We start from the raw sequence: 21,666 nt of genomic DNA on the forward strand, positions 1-21,666 counted from the left end.
CTGAATCCCTGTAATTAAATTGACATTATTAGCTATTAGCTGGCTCATCCAGTGCTGCTGCTCTGCCTTTATTTCTAATGAATAAGATGCTGCTGAGAAAATTGAGCTCCTGAGTCAAGGAGCATCAAAGGCCCTTCAAGTGTGTTTTTCACTCAACACAGAGGATTACAGGGAGGTAAATGAGTGGCACTTCATGCCGCACTTACCTAAGAAGTGACTACATGCCTACGACTCTCTATCTAAACTGAACCTCATCGCTTCCTTTATCTCTGTATATTTCTTCATCCCCCAACTGCGGCAATGAACATAGTTTTCTGCTAATTATACACTCCTAACTTGGGAATTAGTACATGTCTAAAGAAATATCAGTAAAGATAAAAAAAATGCGACATGGTAAGGTATTTTGAAGTGCATACCCTGAATAGGTTTTCACTTGTCTACATGGTTGAAATTTTTTTTTTTTTTTTTTTTTTAGAAAAAACACAGCACAGCGTGTATTCAAGAATATGCATTGCAATTATCTGGTCAGTTTGTTTGTTTCGTGACTAATCCAGCTGCACTTCTCATTTTACTGTGGGCAAAATGTCCTCATGCACTGGGTGTCAAAATAGCGCCTAGTCTTCAATTAATGTCGTTTTCTTTAAACAGTAGCAATAATTAAGCCCAACACATTGCCTAAGTACACTCATTTTCTTTTTGAAGGACTCCTATTCTCCCAGTATAGGATACTCCAGAAACTGATTTTAAGTTGCTCAGTTCTTTTTATTCCTTTGTAAAACTTTTCACTGGCACTGGATTGGAAAATGTTATACAGTAGAATGCCAGTGTCACAGTGTTACTGTATGTCCGGACCTGCCTCTAAACCGTCCGTGTGTATCACTGCTAATGAGCTTCTAACACAAGGCTTAACCCAAATCCCTCTCTAACCCCTGATCAAGGGCACTACTTGGTATGTGAACCAAGGGATTGTACACCCTACATAGCTCACTAGCTTTCTATTGAACACTTTTTGGGATTCGAAGAAAGAAAGACGCAAAACATCTGTGTAGTGACAGAAAAAGAGAAAGGACGGATTTACAGTAGGATTGGTTAATGCTCATATTACTGAGAGAGAGAGAGAGAGAGAGAGAGAGAGAGAGAGAGAGAGACAGTGGTGCTCAAGAGTATTAGGACATCATGTGCCATGTATTACAGCTGCACGATTTGTTCACAAAATCTCATCACAAGTATTCTAACACATTGTTGAAGTTTAAATGCTGATATGTAACTATTAAATGTACCATTTTGTTTTCAAAAACATTTATTAAAGCTAATAGCAAATAATGAATTAAGTTTATTTATTAATATTAATCACATCAAATATATTAAAACCCCATACAGTATACTGAATTTTTTAACAAACTCTACATAAATTCCAGACTACGCATACTGTATGTAACGCGTTCAAAATAACCCTCTGCCGTGCCCGTGTAGAGTAAGTTATGGTAAAATATTAATTAAGTAGCGCTAAACAAGAGAGCGTCAACGCACCACTACTACTCTACGTGGCTGTTGCACAGAGACTTCCAAAACGCACTGTATAATCTGTATCATACAACATCAAAGCGAGGATTCTGATTGGATAAAAGGTTTTTCATGAGTGGTGATAATATACTGTAACAGCCACACAAAAAGTGGTCTTTTGCTTCATTATTTATTTATTATAATGGTAGGTTTAGTGTAACCACCCCAACCTACAGGGTTTACTCCAACATTAGACTGGTGCGCTGTCCTAATATTTACTGAATTGCTAAAGTCAAGGTCACCTGATGCAGTGAATAAAGTTTCTCAAAAAACTGGGTAGTTAAGATTTATAAATATTTTTATTCGTCATCTTTCCAGTTTGGGTGTCCACTATAGACTCTATAGAATTTCTCATATAAAAATTAAACCTGATGCGGTATTCTGTCCCTCCATGTCAAGATTCAGCATGTTTGCTTTCTGTATTGCTTTTCTGCTCAACACAGCTGCAAATACAGTAGTTATTTAAAGCACTGTAGCCTGAGCTTTCGCAAAAACAAGGCATTTTTACTTACAATGTTCGTATATCAACAGCTGTGTGTGAATATCCCAGGAGGTCAACAGTTTCTAAATACTCAAATGAGACCATCTGCCACTGAAAATCACACACCAGTTGAGATCACTGAGATCATTCCCCCATGCTGGTACTGAACTCTAACGTTCATCAGCCACTGCAAGTCAGACACACAGTCACATGCACACAGTCACGTTTTCATGTTTAAATATGGTTTTTGTGTTTGTGTTGTCAGATGCAACTCTTGTTATCTTTGTATGGTAGCTTTAACATATTGAATATCTCAAGTTCCTACAATAGAGCATGTTTTAATTATATATATAAAATATTGTTAGATGTATTGTTAATTATGCTGTTAGATGTAAGATGTGTTGGGTATTTTATGTGATCTTTGCAAGGAAAGAAATAGTTCATGTAAAATTTAAATGGTAAGCAGAGAACAAAATATGAGAGACAAACAATGTGAGAATGAGCCAATAATACTAAAAGAGCAGCGACATGAGATGTTGTGTTGTCTCTGAGCTCTGTGACAGGTTAATGAGTCTGGTGCTGCCCATCTGAACACTGCCTATTTCCTCTGGCCACAACGCTGCTATTTTTAAAGCAAACTGCCTTTTCAATAGAGAAGGTTGGCTTCAAGATATTTTAAAAAACAAATGGCTGATTTTTAACGAGCCTTCTTAAAGGTTTGGCAGCCTTATGAAATATAAATATGACACATTTTCAGACATCTATACAGTTCAAAAAAGATAAAAAAAAAAATTATTTATCAGCGCCTAAATACAGTTTGTGTGGTCCTTACCAACGTCTATAAACCAAACACATGTTGGTAGGGTTATAAGGCCATCTCCAAATAACCTAAAATTCACCATTCTACAGGGAGCGTTTTCTAATACAGAGCCTTAAAAACACTTTCTCATCCTCCCAGCAGTGGGCGTCTCAGCAAAATCAGTCCAAGGTCAGACTATTTAATGCTCAGAAAAAAAAAAATAACAACAAGAAATACATCAGGTCTCTGTAAGGACATTCAATGGTAAAATTCATAGTCAAAAAATCACTGAACAAGTATGGCATTTATGGCAGGGTGCCTAGGGAAAAAAACTGGCTACAATAACTAAATATAAAGCAGCATGGCACAGTGGCGTAGTGTTCAGCACCGTCGCCTTAAACCTCCAGAGTAAAGGTTTGAGTTTGTTCTGCCTGTGCTTGGTGAGTTTAGTGTGCACACTCTGGGTTTCTCCCACATTGCCGAAATTGCCCAAAGTGCGTGAATGCATGCATGAGTGTTGACCAGAGGTTCTTTCACAATCATAAAAATGGAAATAAATACAATAGTTACCATTGGCCTCCAGGGTACCTATTTGGACTACAGAGGTTCTAAGATGGATGGATATGCACTACTGTTCAAAAGTTTTAGAACATTTGCCAATTTATTTTTTTTTGTTGTTGTTTTTTTGTTGTATTTTCTACATTCTACAACAATACTGGGGATTTCAAAACTATAAAATAACACATATGGAATTAGGTCATTAAGAAACAAGTACAAAAACAACAGTTAGTTGTTATTTTAAGACACAGAGGTCGGCCTTTCTGTAATAGTTCTTGCAAGAACAGTATTGTCAAGTGCATTTACAAAATCCGTCCAGCACCATAATGAAACTGTCTCTCATGAAGGCCGTCCCAGGAGGGCGAGACCAAAACCTACCTCTGTCTCAGATGAGAAGTTCATTTAGAGTTATCAGCCTGAAAATGACCAATTAACAACCAGCACCTGAGATTAGAGGCGTTATGAAGTCTTTACAGAGCAGAAGTAGCAAAAACATCTCACCATTAACTGTTCAAAGGAGATTAATGCATTTTTGGACGCCTTCAGCATTCCTTTACAATGTAGAAAGAAATAAAAATCAGGAACCATCATGGAGTTAGAAAGTGTTCTAAAACTTTTGAACGGTAGTGTAATTAAATATGAACTTACTGTATATTTGCACCTGATCAAACCGCAAACGTTCTGAAACAATATCGTTTGAAGTGATGAGGTCAAACTGTAGAGACTGCCAGTGTTAGTAAAAAACAAATACAAGATGTCACCACAAGCACCTCACAGTAACTGGAGCGTGAGGGTGCAGGGATAATGATTTGGGTATGTTCTGTAGCCACAGGAGACAATGATGAACTCCACTTTATTCCAGTATATTTGTGACAAATGTGCCTAAAGGCTTCTGGCTTCTACATACAAGGCTTTAAATGGTTTAGCTCCCTCATACCTAACCAGTCTTTTGATACGCTATAATCCACCACGTCCCTTAAGATCACAAAACTCTGGACTTCTGGTAATTCCCAGAATTTTAAAATCTACAAAAGGCGCAGGGCATTTTCATATTTGGCTCCAAAGCTTTGGAATACCCTTCCAGACAGTGTTCGGGGAGCAGACACGGTTTCCCAATTTAAAAGTAGACTCAAGACGCATCTCTTTAATCTGGCATACGCGTAACTCATCCCATAACCACATACTCCAGTACACCTATCCTGAATGGCAACTACGCTAATTCTCTCCATCTTTTCTGTATTTTTCTACCCATCCTGAGGCATCTGGAGATTGTGCCAGCTTTAGTAGACAAAGGCCAACCCTACGAGGTTTCTAAGGCATCTTGAGAAGGACCTGCTCCAGCTAGATTCTGCTTTATGATGGCTGGAGCTACACATCCTGCTCCTGTGCTTCCAGTGATCTGACCCCATCTGCCCTCTGCACCTACTGCTGAACTGAATCTACACAACTTCTGATATATTGAACTTTCACCTGCACAACACACATGATGTTATTTCTATCTGTTATCACCTAGATGAGGATGGGTTCCCTGTTGAGTCTGGTTCCTCTCAAGGTTTCTTCCTATTGCCATCTCAGGGAGTTTTTCCTCGCCACTGTCGCTGTCACCCTTGGCTTGTTCATCAGAGACATTTCATTCATTTTCATTCATCATTCATTCATCATTCATTTCATTATTATCTAGACACATTTTTCTCACACATACACACTTCCAAATATTTTCTTTTCTTTTCTTTTCTTTTCTTTTCTTTTCTAGAAAAAAAAAAAAACTTTATTATTATTTTTTTTTTGTGAAGCTGCTTTGAGACAATGTCCATTGTTAAAAGCGCTATATAAATAAAATTGAATTGAATTGAATTGGTGATGTCAATCACTTTTACACCTTCAAAAATTTCATCACAAGTCTTAGTTTGACTCAAACACCTCTTGCATATATGAAATATGAACAAAATGCATTTTATTATTTTTTTCTTTTGGCTGTACTACAAATTGCTATATTTGTGAGTGTGTGTGAGTGTGTTGATGAGAAACCTAGAGCTGCAGATATAAGCTGCTATTTCTAGAAATATTACATTTGGCTGCTATGTTTTTATTTTTGTATATGTTTCACAGCAAGTCTGATTTACTGTATGTTTGAGTGTCTCCACAAAACTTTCCTTCCTCTGTAATACCCATATAATATGCACATTTTTCATTCCTAGAGATTTGGGATCTTTCTGCCGATGCACATTCATACTCCTTCACTTGGCAGATGCCAATGTTATTTTTGAAATTAGACAGAATTTCAACCCAAACACATAACTGCCAAAAGAGAAAAACAAGATTATTACTGCTGAAGGAAAAACATCCAGACAATGTCAGGTGGTCTTTGCTTGTCACCATTTTAACTATTCAGTTTTCTCAGGCTGGACGGTCAGAAGAAGAAGTTCTAGCTGGTTGAGTTATTTAGAGAGCGACAGTGACAAAATATCTAATAATTACATGAAATACTATTACATAATAATTACACAGTAGTTGACACTGATGATTGTCGCTAATCGCAGGCATCATCCCATGTTTTCCTGTCATTTTTTTATAAGACAAACAATAGTGTACATCAGTGTAGTCTGTATGATCCTGGAATGATTAAAACCTCATCACTCACTCCAGCAGAGGCTACAGTACACTGGCACAGTGATAATGATAGCACTAATTGCTCGAGTATCTCATGGACCCTGCTGTGTGAATTTTCTTGGGAAATGTCAAAAGATCTTAACTAATGAAGAAACACAAACTCTAGAATTTACATCTTTATTAAGAATGGAGTTGTTTAATCAATCAACAAAATATATTCACATTCAAAAATCTAAATGATAAAATAAAAACAAACACATCAGTGCGCTTAAGGTCTGTACACGTCACCTCATCTCTATGTGTGTAAAGAACATCATGGAGACGGAGCTTCATAGAATATAGTGCGAGGTCAATTGCCCGGGTCACAGAATTAAACGCTATGAGCTCAGGGTTCGTCAATCAGTGGACTTTTTTCAGCAAAAAACGACAGTCTTCAGTGTTACAATTCCTTACTACAAGAAAGGATAAAATAAGAGAAGACGTTAGCCTACACTGCACCATGCGTTCATGTTCATGAAGGCTGTTCTCATTCTGAACATTGCATTAGCACTAGCAAAGCTGTTTAGTTTTAGCGTTACAAAAAAATTAAATAAATCAGTAAAGGTATCTATTTAACAATACTTTTAGAGATAACAAAACACATGGCATTTGTGCTATAATGCCTTCAAAATGCATTTACCACCTACAGGGTTATAAGTTTTCCTGGACAAAATAGTGGCTTATTTGTATGGCTGACACACACACACACACACACACACACACACACACAGATAATGTAATTTGGTCTCTATTGCACTCGCAGAAAGTGAATGTGCTGATTATTTGCAGGTAGCTCATGAACAGTGTTGTGTGTAACGCGTTACAAAGCGTTAGAGTACTTGGATTACTTTTTTAATGTAACGAGTAATCTAATGCGTTATGTCCATTATTTAAGTACTCAGTTATTTAGTTATATTTTAAAAAATGTAATTTCGTTCTTCAGACAATTAATATAATCCGTGAACCAGACAGCAGTGATTCCCAATCCATTAGTGTGTGTGTGTGTGTGTGTGTGTTTGTGTGAAACTCGTCCTACTAGCCCCGCCCCTGATAACCCGTACTTACGGCCACCGTGCGAAACCGCATAGGTGACATGGGGGTATTAGTAGGTGAGATAGGGGTATTAGTAGGTGAGATGGGGTATTAGTAGGTGAGATGGGGTATTAGTAGGTGAGATAGGGGTATTAGTAGGTGAGACAGGGGTATTAGTAGGTGAGATAGGGGTATTAGTAGGTGAGATGGGGGTATTAGTAGGTGAGATGGGGTATTAGTAGGTGAGATGGGGTATTAGTAGGTGAGATAGGGGTATTAGTAGGTGAGATGGGGGTATTAGTAGGTGAGATAGGGGTATTAGTAGGTGAGATGGGGGTATTAGTAGGTGAGACAGGGGTATTAGTAGGTGAGATGGGGGTATTAGTAGGTGAGATAGGGGTATTAGTAGGTGAGACGGGGGTATTAGTAGGTGAGACAGGGGTATTAGTAGGTGAGATAGGAGTATTAGTAGGTGAGACAGGGGTATTAGTAGGTGAGATAGGGGTATTAATAAGTGAGATAGGGGGATTAGTAGGTGAGATAGGGGTATTAGTAGGTGAGATAGGGGTATTAGTAGGTGAGATGGGGTATTAGTAGGTGAGACGGGGGTATTAGTAGGTGAGATGGGGGTATCAGTAGGTGAGATGGGGGTATTAGTAGGTGAGATAGGGGTATTAGTAGGTGAGATAGGAGTATTAGTAGGTGAGACAGGGGTATTAGTAGGTGAGATAGGGGTATTAGTAGGTGAGATAGGGGGATTAGTAGGTGAGATAGGGGGATTAGTAGGTGAGATGGGGGTATTAATAGGTGAGATATGGGTATTAGTAGGTAAGATGGGGGTATCAGTAGGTGAGATAGGGGTATCAGTAGGTGAGATAGGGGTATTAATAGGTGAGACAGGGGTATTAGTAGGTGAGATGGGGTATTAGTAGGTGAGATAGGGGGATTAGTAGGTGAGATAGGGGGATTAGTAGGTGAGATAGGGGTATTAGTAGGTGAGATGGGGGTATTAGTAGGTGAGACGGGGGTATTAGTAGGTGAGACGGGGGTATTAGTAGGTGAGACAGGGGTATTACTAGGTGAGATAGGAGTATTAGTAGGTGAGACAGGGGTATTAGTAGGTGAGATAGGGGTATTAATAAGTGAGATAGGGGGATTAGTAGGTGAGATAGGGGTATTAGTAGGTGAGATAGGGGTATTAGTAGGTGAGATGGGGTATTAGTAGGTGAGAGGGGGGTATTAGTAGGTGAGATGGGGGTATCAGTAGGTGAGATGGGGGTATTAGTAGGTGAGATAGGGGTATTAGTAGGTGAGATAGGAGTATTAGTAGGTGAGACAGGGGTATTAGTAGGTGAGATAGGGGTATTAGTAGGTGAGATGGGGGATTAGTAGGTGAGATAGGGGGATTAGTAGGTGAGATGGGGGTATTAATAGGTGAGATATGGGTATTAGTAGGTAAGATGGGGGTATCAGTAGGTGAGATAGGGGTATCAGTAGGTGAGATAGGGGTATTAATAGGTGAGACAGGGGTATTAGTAGGTGAGATAGGGGTATTAGTAGGTGAGATAGGGGGATTAGTAGGTGAGATAGGGGGATTAGTAGGTGAGATAGGGGTATTAATAGGTGAGACAGGGGTATTAGTAGGTGAGACAGGGGTATTAGTAGGTGAGATAGGGGTATTAGTAGGTGAGATAGGGGGATTAGTAGGTGAGATAGGGGGATTAGTAGGTGAGATGGGGTATTAATAGGTGAGATATGGGTATTAGTAGGTAAGATGGGGGTATCAGTAGGTCAGATAGGGGTATTAGTAGGTGAGATAGGGGTATTAATAGGTGAGACAGGGGTATTAGTAGGTGAGATAGGGGTATTAATAGGTGAGATAGGGGTATTAGTAGTTAACACATTATGGGCCAAACTGATGACGGTAGAATAATTATAAAGGTCTTGACTAAAACAACATGCATGAGGAATCACAAAGGAGTTTTTATTTTCTGCAGTGGAAAAGTACTGAACTAGTTACTTTTATTAAAAAGTAATGCTGTAATGTAACTGATTACCTTTTAAAGACAGTAATATTGTAATGTAATTAGTTACTTCAAAAAGTAACATCTCCCAACAACCATTAGTCCTACAGTGCTTATTGTTCAGAAGGGGTTCTAGAGAAAAAGTGCTAAAGACTTTCAAGCTCTTTGACGTGATGGGTCATGTTTTCCTTGCGGGTCCAAAATTATTGAGCTCAGTGTCAGGGGAGCAAACCAGTCTGGCACTGTTCCCAAACAAATCCTTATAACTCAATACCTTTCTAGTAATGGTCTGGATGTGTTTTGCTTTCAGAACTGCTTTAATTCTTCATGGCATAGGTGCAACATGGTGCTGGAAACCTTCCATTTTGGTCTATATTGTCATGAGAGCATTACACAGCCGCTGTAAATTTGTTGGGTCCACGTCCATGATGCAAATCTACCGTTGCACCACATTCCAAAGCTGCCCTATTGGCTTGAGATTTGGTGACTGTAGAGGCGTTTGAGTAAAGTGACCTCACTGTCATGTTCAAGAATCCAGTGACCAGTGGGAGGTCATTTTAGTTTTGTGACATTTAAACCATGCTTAATTGGTACTAAGGGGCCCGAAGTGTGCTAAGAAAATCTACCTCAGCATTACACCACCACCAGGTCTACATGCCCTGCACTGGGTTGCTGCCATGTAATTGACTGTTTAGATATTTATGGTAAAAATCACCTGATTAGGTGTACCTACCAGTATCAGAAAAGTGGGAATCTGGGGAAAATTAAGTCCCATTCCCCATTGATTGCACTAAAAAGTACAAAAAATAATAAGCAGCACTAGACGCAGGTGACACATTGACTAGACAGGCTGATGTTGCCTGGAATGCACTGTCACTAATTTACACTACAAATGGGAAGGTAAGCCCCAGTCACCATGATCACAAGATCACTGTCAGCATATCTGCCTAATGCAAAACATATTAATACACTATTAACATATTTCTTCCTTACACAATAACTAAACTCACAGCTCGCTTTTCCCTAACATGGACAAGCTCAGCCGTTTCAGGACAGGAAGGGAAGATAACGGCCTTTCTATTTGTTCAGATTAGATTTAAACAAACACAAAGGAGAGCAATATTTAGATGGGTCTAAACCCCAAATGTTTGTGTCTGTGTGCTGCTTTCATAAACACTCAGTTCATTACATTTATTTAGAACTTAACACTAAGTGTCACTGCAGGCAAACACAAGTGCGAAACTTATCACACCAAATCGCAAAACTCAGCAAAACTCAGCAATACTCAGAGGATATTTAAGTGCTTTCACTCTAAAGTTGTTTAGATTTATGTGAAATGATCGTAGCATAATACCCTCTATTGCCCTGAGATCAGTTGTGAATAATGAATGTTTTATTCACCATGAACAAGCAGATCGGATATAATCTGATTCTTCCTTTTATTTATTGGAAACTGAAAAAACTTTACAGTACATTAATTTACAAATATTTCAAAATGGCAACAGAAATAACTAACAAAATTTCTGTAGCTTTGAAGCTTCCAAGCCCAGGGAAAAATAATCATAAAAGTGGCATGTAAAGATGAGATTTCAGATCTGAGTTCTTCAACATGGGAATATAATGTTGAGTCCCAGTCAAGTGTTTGTAAAGCCACACCCATCTTTTACAGGACAATGTTAAAAAACATTTACATTTACATTTAGGCATTTGGCAGACGCTCTTATCCAGAGCGACTTACAAAAAGTGCTTTAATGTTTACATAATTGGATACATACTTACACTGAGATTACTGAGAAACACATAGATTTTACCACTGATCCAATTCTAAACTCTGATTGTTAAAAATAAACCACTTGTAGGCTTAATCAAAAAAACATTAACACTAGCTGCTGGCTAACAAGCTGAATATTATACAAAAACTTATGTTCACACACATTATATTTTCAAATTCTTCATGCATCTCTTCCAGTTTCCTGCGGCTACATCACCGATCAGATGGCGCATTGCTTTGTACATATTGTTCGTGTAAGTTTTTTATGAAATTCAATTTTAGCTAAAATGAAATGCAATATAAATTAAAATAAAAATTAAGTAAATGTGTAATGTAAATGTGTACACTTTTTAAACAAAAGTATTAAGACAACATATGCCATGTATTATAGTTCTCCCTGTGCACAAAACAGGTGATGTCACAAATTAAGGTTGCTTGCCAATGTGCAGGGGAAAATCCCCAAATTTATTAATGCATCCTACAGAATAAGGTCAGGGTGGCTGTGTGTAAACTGAACCTCAGTGGAAGCTTGGTGATGCAGTAGGACACCAAAGTTAATCTACTACAGAATGCATTCAAAGACACCAAATCATCCTTTTTAAGAGGACCAGTCAGAACCCGGACCTCAACCTGATAGAGATGCTGTGGAATGACTTCAAGAGGTGCTCACACCAGACATCCTAAGAATATGGCTGAGCTGAGACAATTCCTAAAAATTCCTCCTGAAATTTGTGCAGGTCTGATCTACAGCTTCCGGAGGCGCTTGCTTGAGGTTATTGTTGCCCAAGGTCTTTATACCGATTGCATAAAATAAAATATTATTCTTATTATCTGAATTTTAATTCTTTTAAACATTTATGAAAATTATCAAAACTGACTTCCATTTTTGTCTTGATACTTTGCCCCCCACTGCTGTGCACATTATTAAGAAAATGGCTACTTTTTTTGTAGTCTTGTTCTAATCCAATTTCATTTCTTGCAAGACAGCTACACCAAACACATCTATTTTACACACAGAACTGACCCAATATGCATACTCATCCGAACTATGCTCTACTTCCTCTAAAGGCTCCATCCTTGGCAGTATGGTGTCTAAAAGGTCCCTTTTGTGAGTTAAAAAAAAAATCATTTCTGTACACATTATTATATATTTATTTACGTATTGTGAATTTTTTGCCCCTCACATGTATAAAATACTCAGGTTTGAAGATCTCAATTAACCTTTATAGCGTTGCATCTCCAGGTTCTGGGTTCTATTCCTGCCTTTGGACTGTGTGCATGGAGTTTGCATGTTCTATCCATGCTTTTGGTTGGTTTCCTCCAGGTACTCCAGTTTCCTTCCACAGTCCAAGAACATGCAGAATAGGCTAATTGGTGTTTCCAAATTGCCCATAGAGTGTGAATGAGTGTGTATGTATGCATGTATGTTTTTGCCCTGCGATGGATTATCAGTCTGTCCTTGTGCCCTAAATGTCCTGGGATTGGGTCCACGTCCCCCACAACTATTTATACAGGATAAAGTGATGTAGATAATGAGTGAGTGAAAATTTAAATATTTTGCCTATAGATTTACAGTATTTGGTATATACTGTATACTATATATATATATATATATATATATATATATATATATATATATATATATATATATATCTTTACGGAATTATCCTGGAAGGCTCTATTTATGACTGGTGCAGAGCATGTCACCTTTCCAAACACAAGCACTATACACACATTCTACTCCATGATTTTTTTCCCTTTATCATTTTTTATTTATTCACTTATTTTTGTATTATCCCATGCCTGAGTGCTTTCACACTAGGAGACTTCTGTTGACCAGACAGACGGACAAACATGGCCAGACTGGGAGACCTTCCAGCACCTGCTGTCCTGCCAGCCAGACCAAGCTGGTCCTTTTCTGAATTGATGTGGTTGTGACCAGGCAGCAGGGACAACACTACAATGTGCTGAAAAGGTGTCGCCCAGGATCAGGTTATGAACTACTGAGCAAGACGACATAGATTATTTTAACCATGATATATAAAATCATAACAACATCTGTTCTTACTCATGTTTATGTATTACTGGATATGTCTAATCAAAGTTTGAATGTAATATAGCAATAATTTATTATGTTATGATATATAATATAGCAATGTATGATATGTTAAATTAAACAGCTTATTTTTTACCTTTCGGAGCAGACAGCATATTCGCTCAATGTTCCGAAGTCTTTCACGCTGTGGAGAGAAACAAAGAGCTGTTAAATCCTCCTTATTATGATCACAAGCTTAGTGTGCATGCTATGATCTGGTAACCTTCTGTGAAAGGCTCTATGTGTTTGCCTACGGTAAAAATAAACATTAGGGTTGGGAACCACAGGGGCAACCTGATATAATATCACAATACCAACGTGCTGATTTAATTTTCATTTTAATTTGTATTTTAATTCTGTAATTATCATGATTTCCCAGTTCAAAATATTTTTTCTTAATTTAGTTAAATTGGAAAACCTTGAACCCTTGGAAAAAAGCTTTATATGTATAACGCTGTGAAAAAGTATTTGTCCCTTCCTGATTTATGGTTCATGATTTAGCAATCATTCCAGTGTGATGAATATGCAAAAAATATTTAGGAAGTGGGAAAATATTTTTTTACAACACGGTACCTTAGCTATATTCAACAGCTTCGCTACTGAATTGACCACGAGGAACAAAATGGCATTAGATTTCTTACTCAAAAACCAGGCGCAGCATTTAAACAATAGAAAATTATTTTAAAGTAAAGCATTTAAATTTTACCCTTACAATTAAATATATGTATCTGTGTTGTGTATGTGTCATGTGCCATAACTGCTATTTCTAAACATCCACAGCAGATAATTCGCCCAAACCACATAGGGTGCTGTGCTGCCTGCCAATGTGTGAGTAGATTAGAGCATGCCTCCTGTAGGATTACAGAGGAATAGCAATAATTTACCTAATTACCTTTAATGATTTAAAAAAAGTTTTTTTTTCCCCCTAAAAGATTATTTAACAAAATTGATATTGGAGTGAGCGTGGCAATAGACTAATTAACTGCCACACAAAAGATGCATGATGCGTAACTAAATTAATTTTCCCCTCATCACTAGTAGATATAGTAGATACTGTAGATACTTTATTGATTCCGGAGGAAATTTCAGAATAACAAGAAACAATATTTGTTTTCTTGTAAAAACAATATAATAATAATACATTTACATTTACATTTAGGCATTTGGCAGACGCTCTTATCCAGAGCGACTTACAAAAAGTGCTTTAAAGTTTACATCTATAATATTAATCTATAATAATAATACATTTACATCTATAATAATAATAAAGTTTTTGATTGAGGTATAATAAATCTCAGACAGGTACAAGTTACATCAATACGGATGTGCTCCAGCACTGATTCTGCATCACACAGCAACATAACACACTCAGAACAAAGCACAGTATGTCCTTTTCCAAATATATGAGATCATGGATGCCCACAAAACTGGACATTTTAGCCGTGATTGATGGAGAAAAAGAATATACTGTCCCTCCATACCTTCAGTAGATAGCATGGCCATTTTTACTCCCTTTGGCTCCTGGTGACAGATGGCCGGGGCATCCCAGGATTTGGACTTGCAATCTCCAGACAATAGGGTAAAAGCTTTTCTATTTCATCCCTTTACTAGAACAGCAAATGTGGATTTGAACAAGGTGTTTTTGTGTGTGGTAAAATAGTCTAATAGCATTTTACGTTGGTTCACATCTGTGAGGGCATTTCTCATTTGAAATATCTCCAATAAGTCATACCTAAAATGACCTGTCAGTAAGAGGTACCCTGTGAAGCATCTGAAATGGAAACCAACCACCAGAGGGTTCCTTCCTAAAACTCAAACCAACGTAAATAACCATACAGTATAAATGTAGAATCTCATTTGGTTGGTTACCTTCTTGCTCGCTTCCTCTTCCCTAATCTCTTAATCCTATCAGTTTAATCTAATCTTTTTTAATCGTTAAATGCAATGTTTCCCTTTTCACTATTTCGGGTAGCCAAATTTATCTAAGATGCAGTTGTCCTACGGTGAGATGCCAATGCAACTCTCTGTTTTTTTTCTTATTATTGGTGTGTCATGTTGCTGCTTTTTGCATTTTCTTCGCCTATGGTGTATGACTGTGTATGTGACAAATAAAATTTGAATTTGAATTTGGTGCGCTACAATATGATTGTCTTTTTTTCTAGCAAGATCTTTTATAGCGGTCTAAATCCTCTGGTGATATGAACCGGACCGTGGTGTGGTGGCTACAAAGTTGCATCTGCTTTTTAATCAAGAACTTGTGGTGCACACATGTGTCATATGCCATCTGTTTAATCTCACTGGGGAATCTCTTTGGTCCTGCAGATCGGTTTCACCTTTCGGCTGACGCTAATGCTAACAAGGCTCTAGAACATTATGCATGTCACTATTCACAAGCAAAGAAAACTGCTTCCCCAAAGCACTCCAAGCTCTCTTTTAAAAACGCCACTGCTAACATTACTCATGTAACTAGAGGTGACAGAATGCTGTATCACTGCCACACCTGATCAAACATGCGTATAGATTGGTCCATCACCCAGTATTTGTGCTTTCTGCTTAACAGAAAATGAAGCAGTCTTTGGGAAAAAGAATACAAAACTAGCTCCTGGCACTGACAGAATCCAGCTCTGAGTTTTGAAGACACACTGAAATCAGCTGACACAAGCCTTTAAGGATTCTACATGCACTATGCCTCACTGATTCAAGAAAACAACCACTAATGTCTCGCTCTCACCTTTACTGTGATGAAATGCCTGGGGAAGCTGCGCATGTCGTTCACACACACTGATATCCCCAACACACTCAACCCATGTCAGTTTGCCTATCATGATAATCCCTCCGCGATAATACTGCTCGCTCCGCACTCGACCCGGACACATGTTTACCAAAAAAATGGTGATTTCTATTGACTCCAGTTCAACAGATGGGACCAGCTGTATTGTACCATCTAAACCATAGATAGATAGATAGATAGATAGATAGATAGATAGATAGATAGACTATGAAATACCACATGGCATTAAATTATTAAATAACAATAACAGCAACAGTCAGCTGTTACAGTATTTTAAGACACGAAGTTATTTTCAAGTGCATTTGCAAAACCCATCAAGCACCATGATAAAACTGGCTCTAGTGCAGACCAGAAACGCCAGCATCCTCCTCAAAAAGGCAAACAATCGCACAACCACAACCATGGTTATGACACTTGTGAAGCAACACCAGTCAACTTTACCAGTGCACACTTGTCCTGAGTAGTTAGGCAACCTGAGCCCACACAACCTAAACCTCCTTCAGGGAACAATGAGAACTGCATCAACAACCATCGGCACAGATCTCTCACAACTCTATCACGTTTACTCACCCAGATGCAGAACGAGAGCCTAGGCTATAATTACGGCCTCCTCTCACCCAGCTCACGCCTCGTCCCCCCAAATGAAACATCTCTTCTGAGACTCTTTTGTGGTAGAATCCCAGGAGAACAACACTTACAGTACCAGTCCGTCTGACACAAGCCATCACGACACGATCAAAGTCACAGAAACCACACTTTCTCCTCATTCAACCTAAGCTGAGCTCATGTGAAGTACTTCACCTGTATCGGTATGATTTTAGCCACTGCTCTCTCTCCTACCACATGATTGTCCAGTTGGATATCAGCATGAATGCTCAGGCACGAAGGTGTTGTTTGAGTGTAGCCTGTTCTGTTGAAGGGCATCAAAGCAGTTACTAAACCCTAGTGGCATTGCTCATTGGGCAAAGAACTACAGTATAGTGTATTCAAAACCCTACAGTCCCCAGGGCAAATGTCCACATATGTCCACGTGGTACCCTTGTCACATGAGTTTGTGCCTCTCGTTATGGTGTGTTTTTGTTTATTTGGAAATAAATATATGACAATATGACAATAGAATCAAGTCTGTCAGTACACTTTAGTGCTATTTTTTCTTGCCAAAACGTTTCAAATAAAGTCAATCCAAAAATTTCCTCTGGTGCACTCGTGATTTTTAAAATGATTAAGCTTACAGCAAGGTTTAGCGAAAGCACATTATGATGAACAATGTCATGAAAGCACACTGTGATTAATAATTTAACCATAACTGATGCTGTCCACATTTGCTTGCACTTAGTGTTTTGTTTTACTTTATACTGTATGCAGCTTTTGACTAAAATGTATTTCTGCAGAGTAAATGAGTACATTTGTGATTTCTGGACAAGTAGCACATGTGTAGAGTTACACAATTTAATATTCATCCTTATATTTATCCTTATATTCATTCTTATATATTACTATGATAGTATAGTAATTTAAGCAATTTTCCTTTGGGATTAATAAAGTTATTTAAATCTTTGAATCTTATTTGAATCTTGAATATCCCTGTGTTGTACAGTCTGGCTTAATTGAGTAATAAAACTATGAACAGTCTCAAGGCTGCAATGCAATATTGCCTGCCTTTGGAATTCATACACGCTGTGAATCTTGAACAAAATTAGGAAAACGGTAACGTAATCACATATAAATCAATAAAGTTCAAATTAAGCATAGCTTTAGAATAACATTTGGCTGTAAATAGAGGACAGAAAGCAGTATTTTTGATAACCTTGAAGTGCATTGTATTAAATTAAAGTTAAACCAGCAGGATTTTGACTAAAACCTTCTTTTTTATTATTATTATTGTTTGTTGAATTTTTTCCTCAATTTAATTTCTTTTCATATATTCTAAGAAAGCAGGAGCTGCTGTAAAGGTGTGATGGATTAGATTTGTCAGTCACTGAGTTTCTAGCCAGTGAAAGATGAAGTACAGACAGCTGGCAGCTGTATTATTCATAATGAGCTGCAAATAACAACAACAACAAAAATGTTCTCAAGCTCAGGGGCAGCCAACATATCAGGCTTCTGCTGCAGATCAGAGAGACGTGTTTAATGTGATTTTCTACACACATCAGGAGTGAGACGATAGGACACATTCAAAGGATGATAACCATACAACCTAAGAGTAAGGTTATACAGTATTATAGTACTGGCTTAGAAAGTACATCAATAAATGTTTTATATTATATAGCACTACAGTAGCACACACACCTGTATTTTTCAATAATTTGGTTAAAGAATTTGCTAAAACCGACTTAAAAATGACTTGCAAGTTCAGTAGCATTAAGTTACACAAAGCAGTGATGATGCTACTAGCTTTACTACATGTGCTGTACCGCATATTATGAAAAATACAGCTGGGGGCGGAGCTTTTTCTTACAAAGCCCCAAAGTTATGGAATAGTCTTCCAAATAGTGTTCGGGACTCAGACACAGTCTCAGTGTTTAAGTCCAGGCTAAAAACCTATTTATTTAGCCAAGCATTTTTATAAATAGATTAGCCATAGGTAAAGGAGCAGATCTGGGGGACTCATGGACGTAGAGTATTATGGTGAACTGGTATGTTTGGATGCTGTCTTCCTCACTCTCATTGATCACTCAGGTTTGCTGACGGTGAGGTGATTGTTTGCTTTACATCTCAGTTCCCCCTCATGTCTGTGTTTCCTTCTGGCTCCTCCCTTTTAGTTATGATGTCATAGTTAGTCCTGCCGGAGTCTCTGCTTGCACTCTACAGTTAATATACATTCACATTATACATTGTGTGACTGTGACCATACCTAACTGCCATCTCTCCTCTTCTTCTCTCCCCCCCCCTCTTTCTCTTTGCTCTCTCCTCCTGTCTCTCCCTTTCACTCTTTCTCTCCCTCTCTGTCGAGCTACACATGTCGTTCCTGAGCTGCCAGTGATCCAGACTCCCTCTGCCCTCCGGACCTGTCTGACCCATCCTGGTGCCCCGCTTCTGTCTGAAGATCTCGTCACATGGATGCCCCGTGTGTCTCTCTGGGATGCGTCTGGTGTCTGGGGATGATTCTCTCTACCTAGAAGACGGTTCTGGCCTTGACTGGTGTTGACAGCTGTTTCTCTGAGGACTTGACTTGGCCGCGGTTGCTCAATAGTTCAAGATTGCAATTGTCTTCAATAACTACCTGGACTCCATATTAACATCAATTAACATCAGCTATTATAGCTGAACTGCCTCCCACCCTACACACTGTATAAATGCAGATCATTGACTGCTTTCTGTTTCACCCAGATGAGGATGAGTTCCCTGTTGAGTCTGATTCCTCTCAAGGTTTCTTCCTATTACCATCTCAGGGAGTTTTTCCTTGCCACTGTCGCCCTCGGCTTGCTCACCAGGGACAAACTGACCATTTTGATTCATACACACTCACATTCCATACAGACTTAAATAATAAAAGCGCTATACAAATAAAACTGAATTGAATTGCTGTTGACTTTTAAAATCAAGATCCCATTTGAGTATTCAAATATTGCTTGCTTATTTGTTATTGTTTGTTATAGGGTTCTTCACCCATTTCAATTATTTCAAATCTCCCTTCTGAAATGCCAATATTTTTTGGCCAGACGGCATCGAAACACACAATATATAAATTCGTTCAAATAACTTAAAATTTAGCTGCCTGTAAACTGCATCCTTACACACATGGACACACACAAACGCGCGCACACACACACACACACACACACACACACACACACACACACACACACACACACACACACACACATATCATTATGCACTGTACTTACTGCATGGAATGGATTGCCCTGATCAATCGGGACTTTGAAGTCTGCATGAAGCTCATCAAAGGCTGTTATCTGAAGCACAGAAAAAAAGAAAAATGGTTGTGTATACAGTTTGGACAAGGTAGTCAAACATTTACTTTAAACTTTCTTTTTACTTCAAGACAGACGATAAAACATAGCGAGACCTAACAGTAAGCAAATTCAGTAAGTTACTATCAGAATGGGCCAAGGACAGTCGTTGCATTAAAGGAGGGAATCATTGTAGTGCAGAACATCTCACCACTGATACAGTACATTGAAAATGTTTAGCATTCTTCAGCATGTAGGTTCATCAATGTACAGCATGTATGTGCATCTATTGCAGTTGTGGAGACAGGAGCAGGTAATAAGTACAATTTCATAGTTTCACAATTTGGTGTAAATTCCTCAACTTTCTTTTTCAACTTCTTCTTCTACTCTCTTGTATTTCAGGCTGAGCAGAAGAAACATCTGGCCTGCCAGATGGAGCGAGATGATAAGTAAGATGAATACCCAGTGTATTGGTGTCCAGAGTATTTTAACAAGTGCTCTGCCCTAACAGCAGCGGAACAATGATAGAGATATGCAACGCCTGCAGGCTGTGAGAACGCTGCTGACGTTACCTTCCTCTGAGGGTGTGTGGTCACAGCACGGAGTTAAGCAAACAGCTGATATCCCTGCTGAGTCCACTAAGAAGATTAATTTGCTGATTTGTGGCAGGTGAAACATGAATGAGGAGGTTTTGTTGCTGGGAAAAAGACGAGAACGCATCATATTAATCTCGCAGTCTGAGAGGGTTAGCGTGAACTAGGTGGAAGTTAAATTTAGGTAAACTTTGAGCTCAGCGTCAACACACACACAAAGGAGTCTGTTACTTTAACCTGCCTTTAAACCCTGCAGTGCCGGGGTTATGCACATCCTTGTTTGGATATTTGACTGTTGTGTGGACAGCCATACCAACACGAGATGAGCCAGACAATGTTATGTGTAACAACCTATAAGGAAACAGTAGTGACAGATGCCTTCATGTTTCACCATCAAACCATAAACTGAATTTACATGCACGCAAATTCATGCACGTTATTAATCTGAGCAACAGCACAATCAAAATAATAATAATAAATCATCATGTAAGCACCTGAATCAGAATAGGTTTGGGGCAGTGGGGGTATGATGGGTAAAAAATAATAAGAAACATTAGTTAAGTACAGACTCTCTTTCTAGAATAGAAATGTTCTATCTTCATGTTCGGCCCATTTAGGGGTAACATTGGGGAGACATGTAAAATTATGAATTAGTGCAAACAATTTTCCAATAACAAGATGTTAAATCATTTTATCTTTGTCTTAAACCGGGTTGCCAGACCAATAAATTGTAGCTACAGTATAAAAATAAATAAATAAATTATATACAGTATATATAATTATCTGATTGATTTATTATATATTATCAGGGTAAAAAAGGGGATGCAGCACCCATGGAGTCTTAGAGTTTTCATATGATCAGGACTTTGATGTTGACTCGAGGGTTCATGATAACTTGATTAACTGTTGTTTATGAGTACTGTTATTAGATCTGTTCTAGTTTATTTTTTTATTTTTTTATTTCCACAGTTTGGTCTCATAGAATTGGTGCTTCTTTGGTTATAGCTAGTTGTATTGTTTGTTTGTGTTTATTTTACGGTATATTATTAAAAGTCTTAACCTACTTAGTTCTCACCTATGCTGTACCTGCATTATTCCAGGTTAAATAGTTAAATGCTTAAGATCATCAAACAAATTTTAATATTACACAAAGATAACCCAAACATCTAAGGAACTGCAAGCTTCACTTGTCTCAGTTAAGGTCAGTATTCATGAACAATAAGATAAAGACTGGGTAAAAATGGCATCCATGGGAGAGTTTCAAGGCGAAAGCCACTGCTGACTGAAAAAACACATTTACTGTAAACGCTACATCAGGCACAAAACTAACACAGCATTTTATAAAAAAGAACATCATACTGTAGCAACAGTCAACAGTAGTGATAGTGTAGTGGTC

General features: G+C 38.2%; 1 protein-coding gene across 1 annotated transcript in view; it reads right to left on the minus strand.

Moving 5' to 3' along the window:
- Positions 1-21,666, minus strand: part of cnih3 (cornichon family AMPA receptor auxiliary protein 3) — a 39,969-nt gene that overhangs the window by 10,867 nt on the left and 7,436 nt on the right. The window contains exons 2-3 of the mRNA XM_053484330.1: positions 19,612-19,680; positions 13,070-13,117 (exon numbers count right to left, since the gene is read on the minus strand). Of these exons, the coding sequence (XP_053340305.1) occupies positions 13,070-13,117; positions 19,612-19,680 (117 nt within the window). The remainder of the gene's footprint in view (positions 1-13,069; positions 13,118-19,611; positions 19,681-21,666) is intronic.

This window comes from Clarias gariepinus, chromosome 23, assembly GCF_024256425.1.
Source record: "Clarias gariepinus isolate MV-2021 ecotype Netherlands chromosome 23, CGAR_prim_01v2, whole genome shotgun sequence".
NCBI classification, from domain to species: Eukaryota; Metazoa; Chordata; class Actinopteri; order Siluriformes; family Clariidae; genus Clarias; species Clarias gariepinus.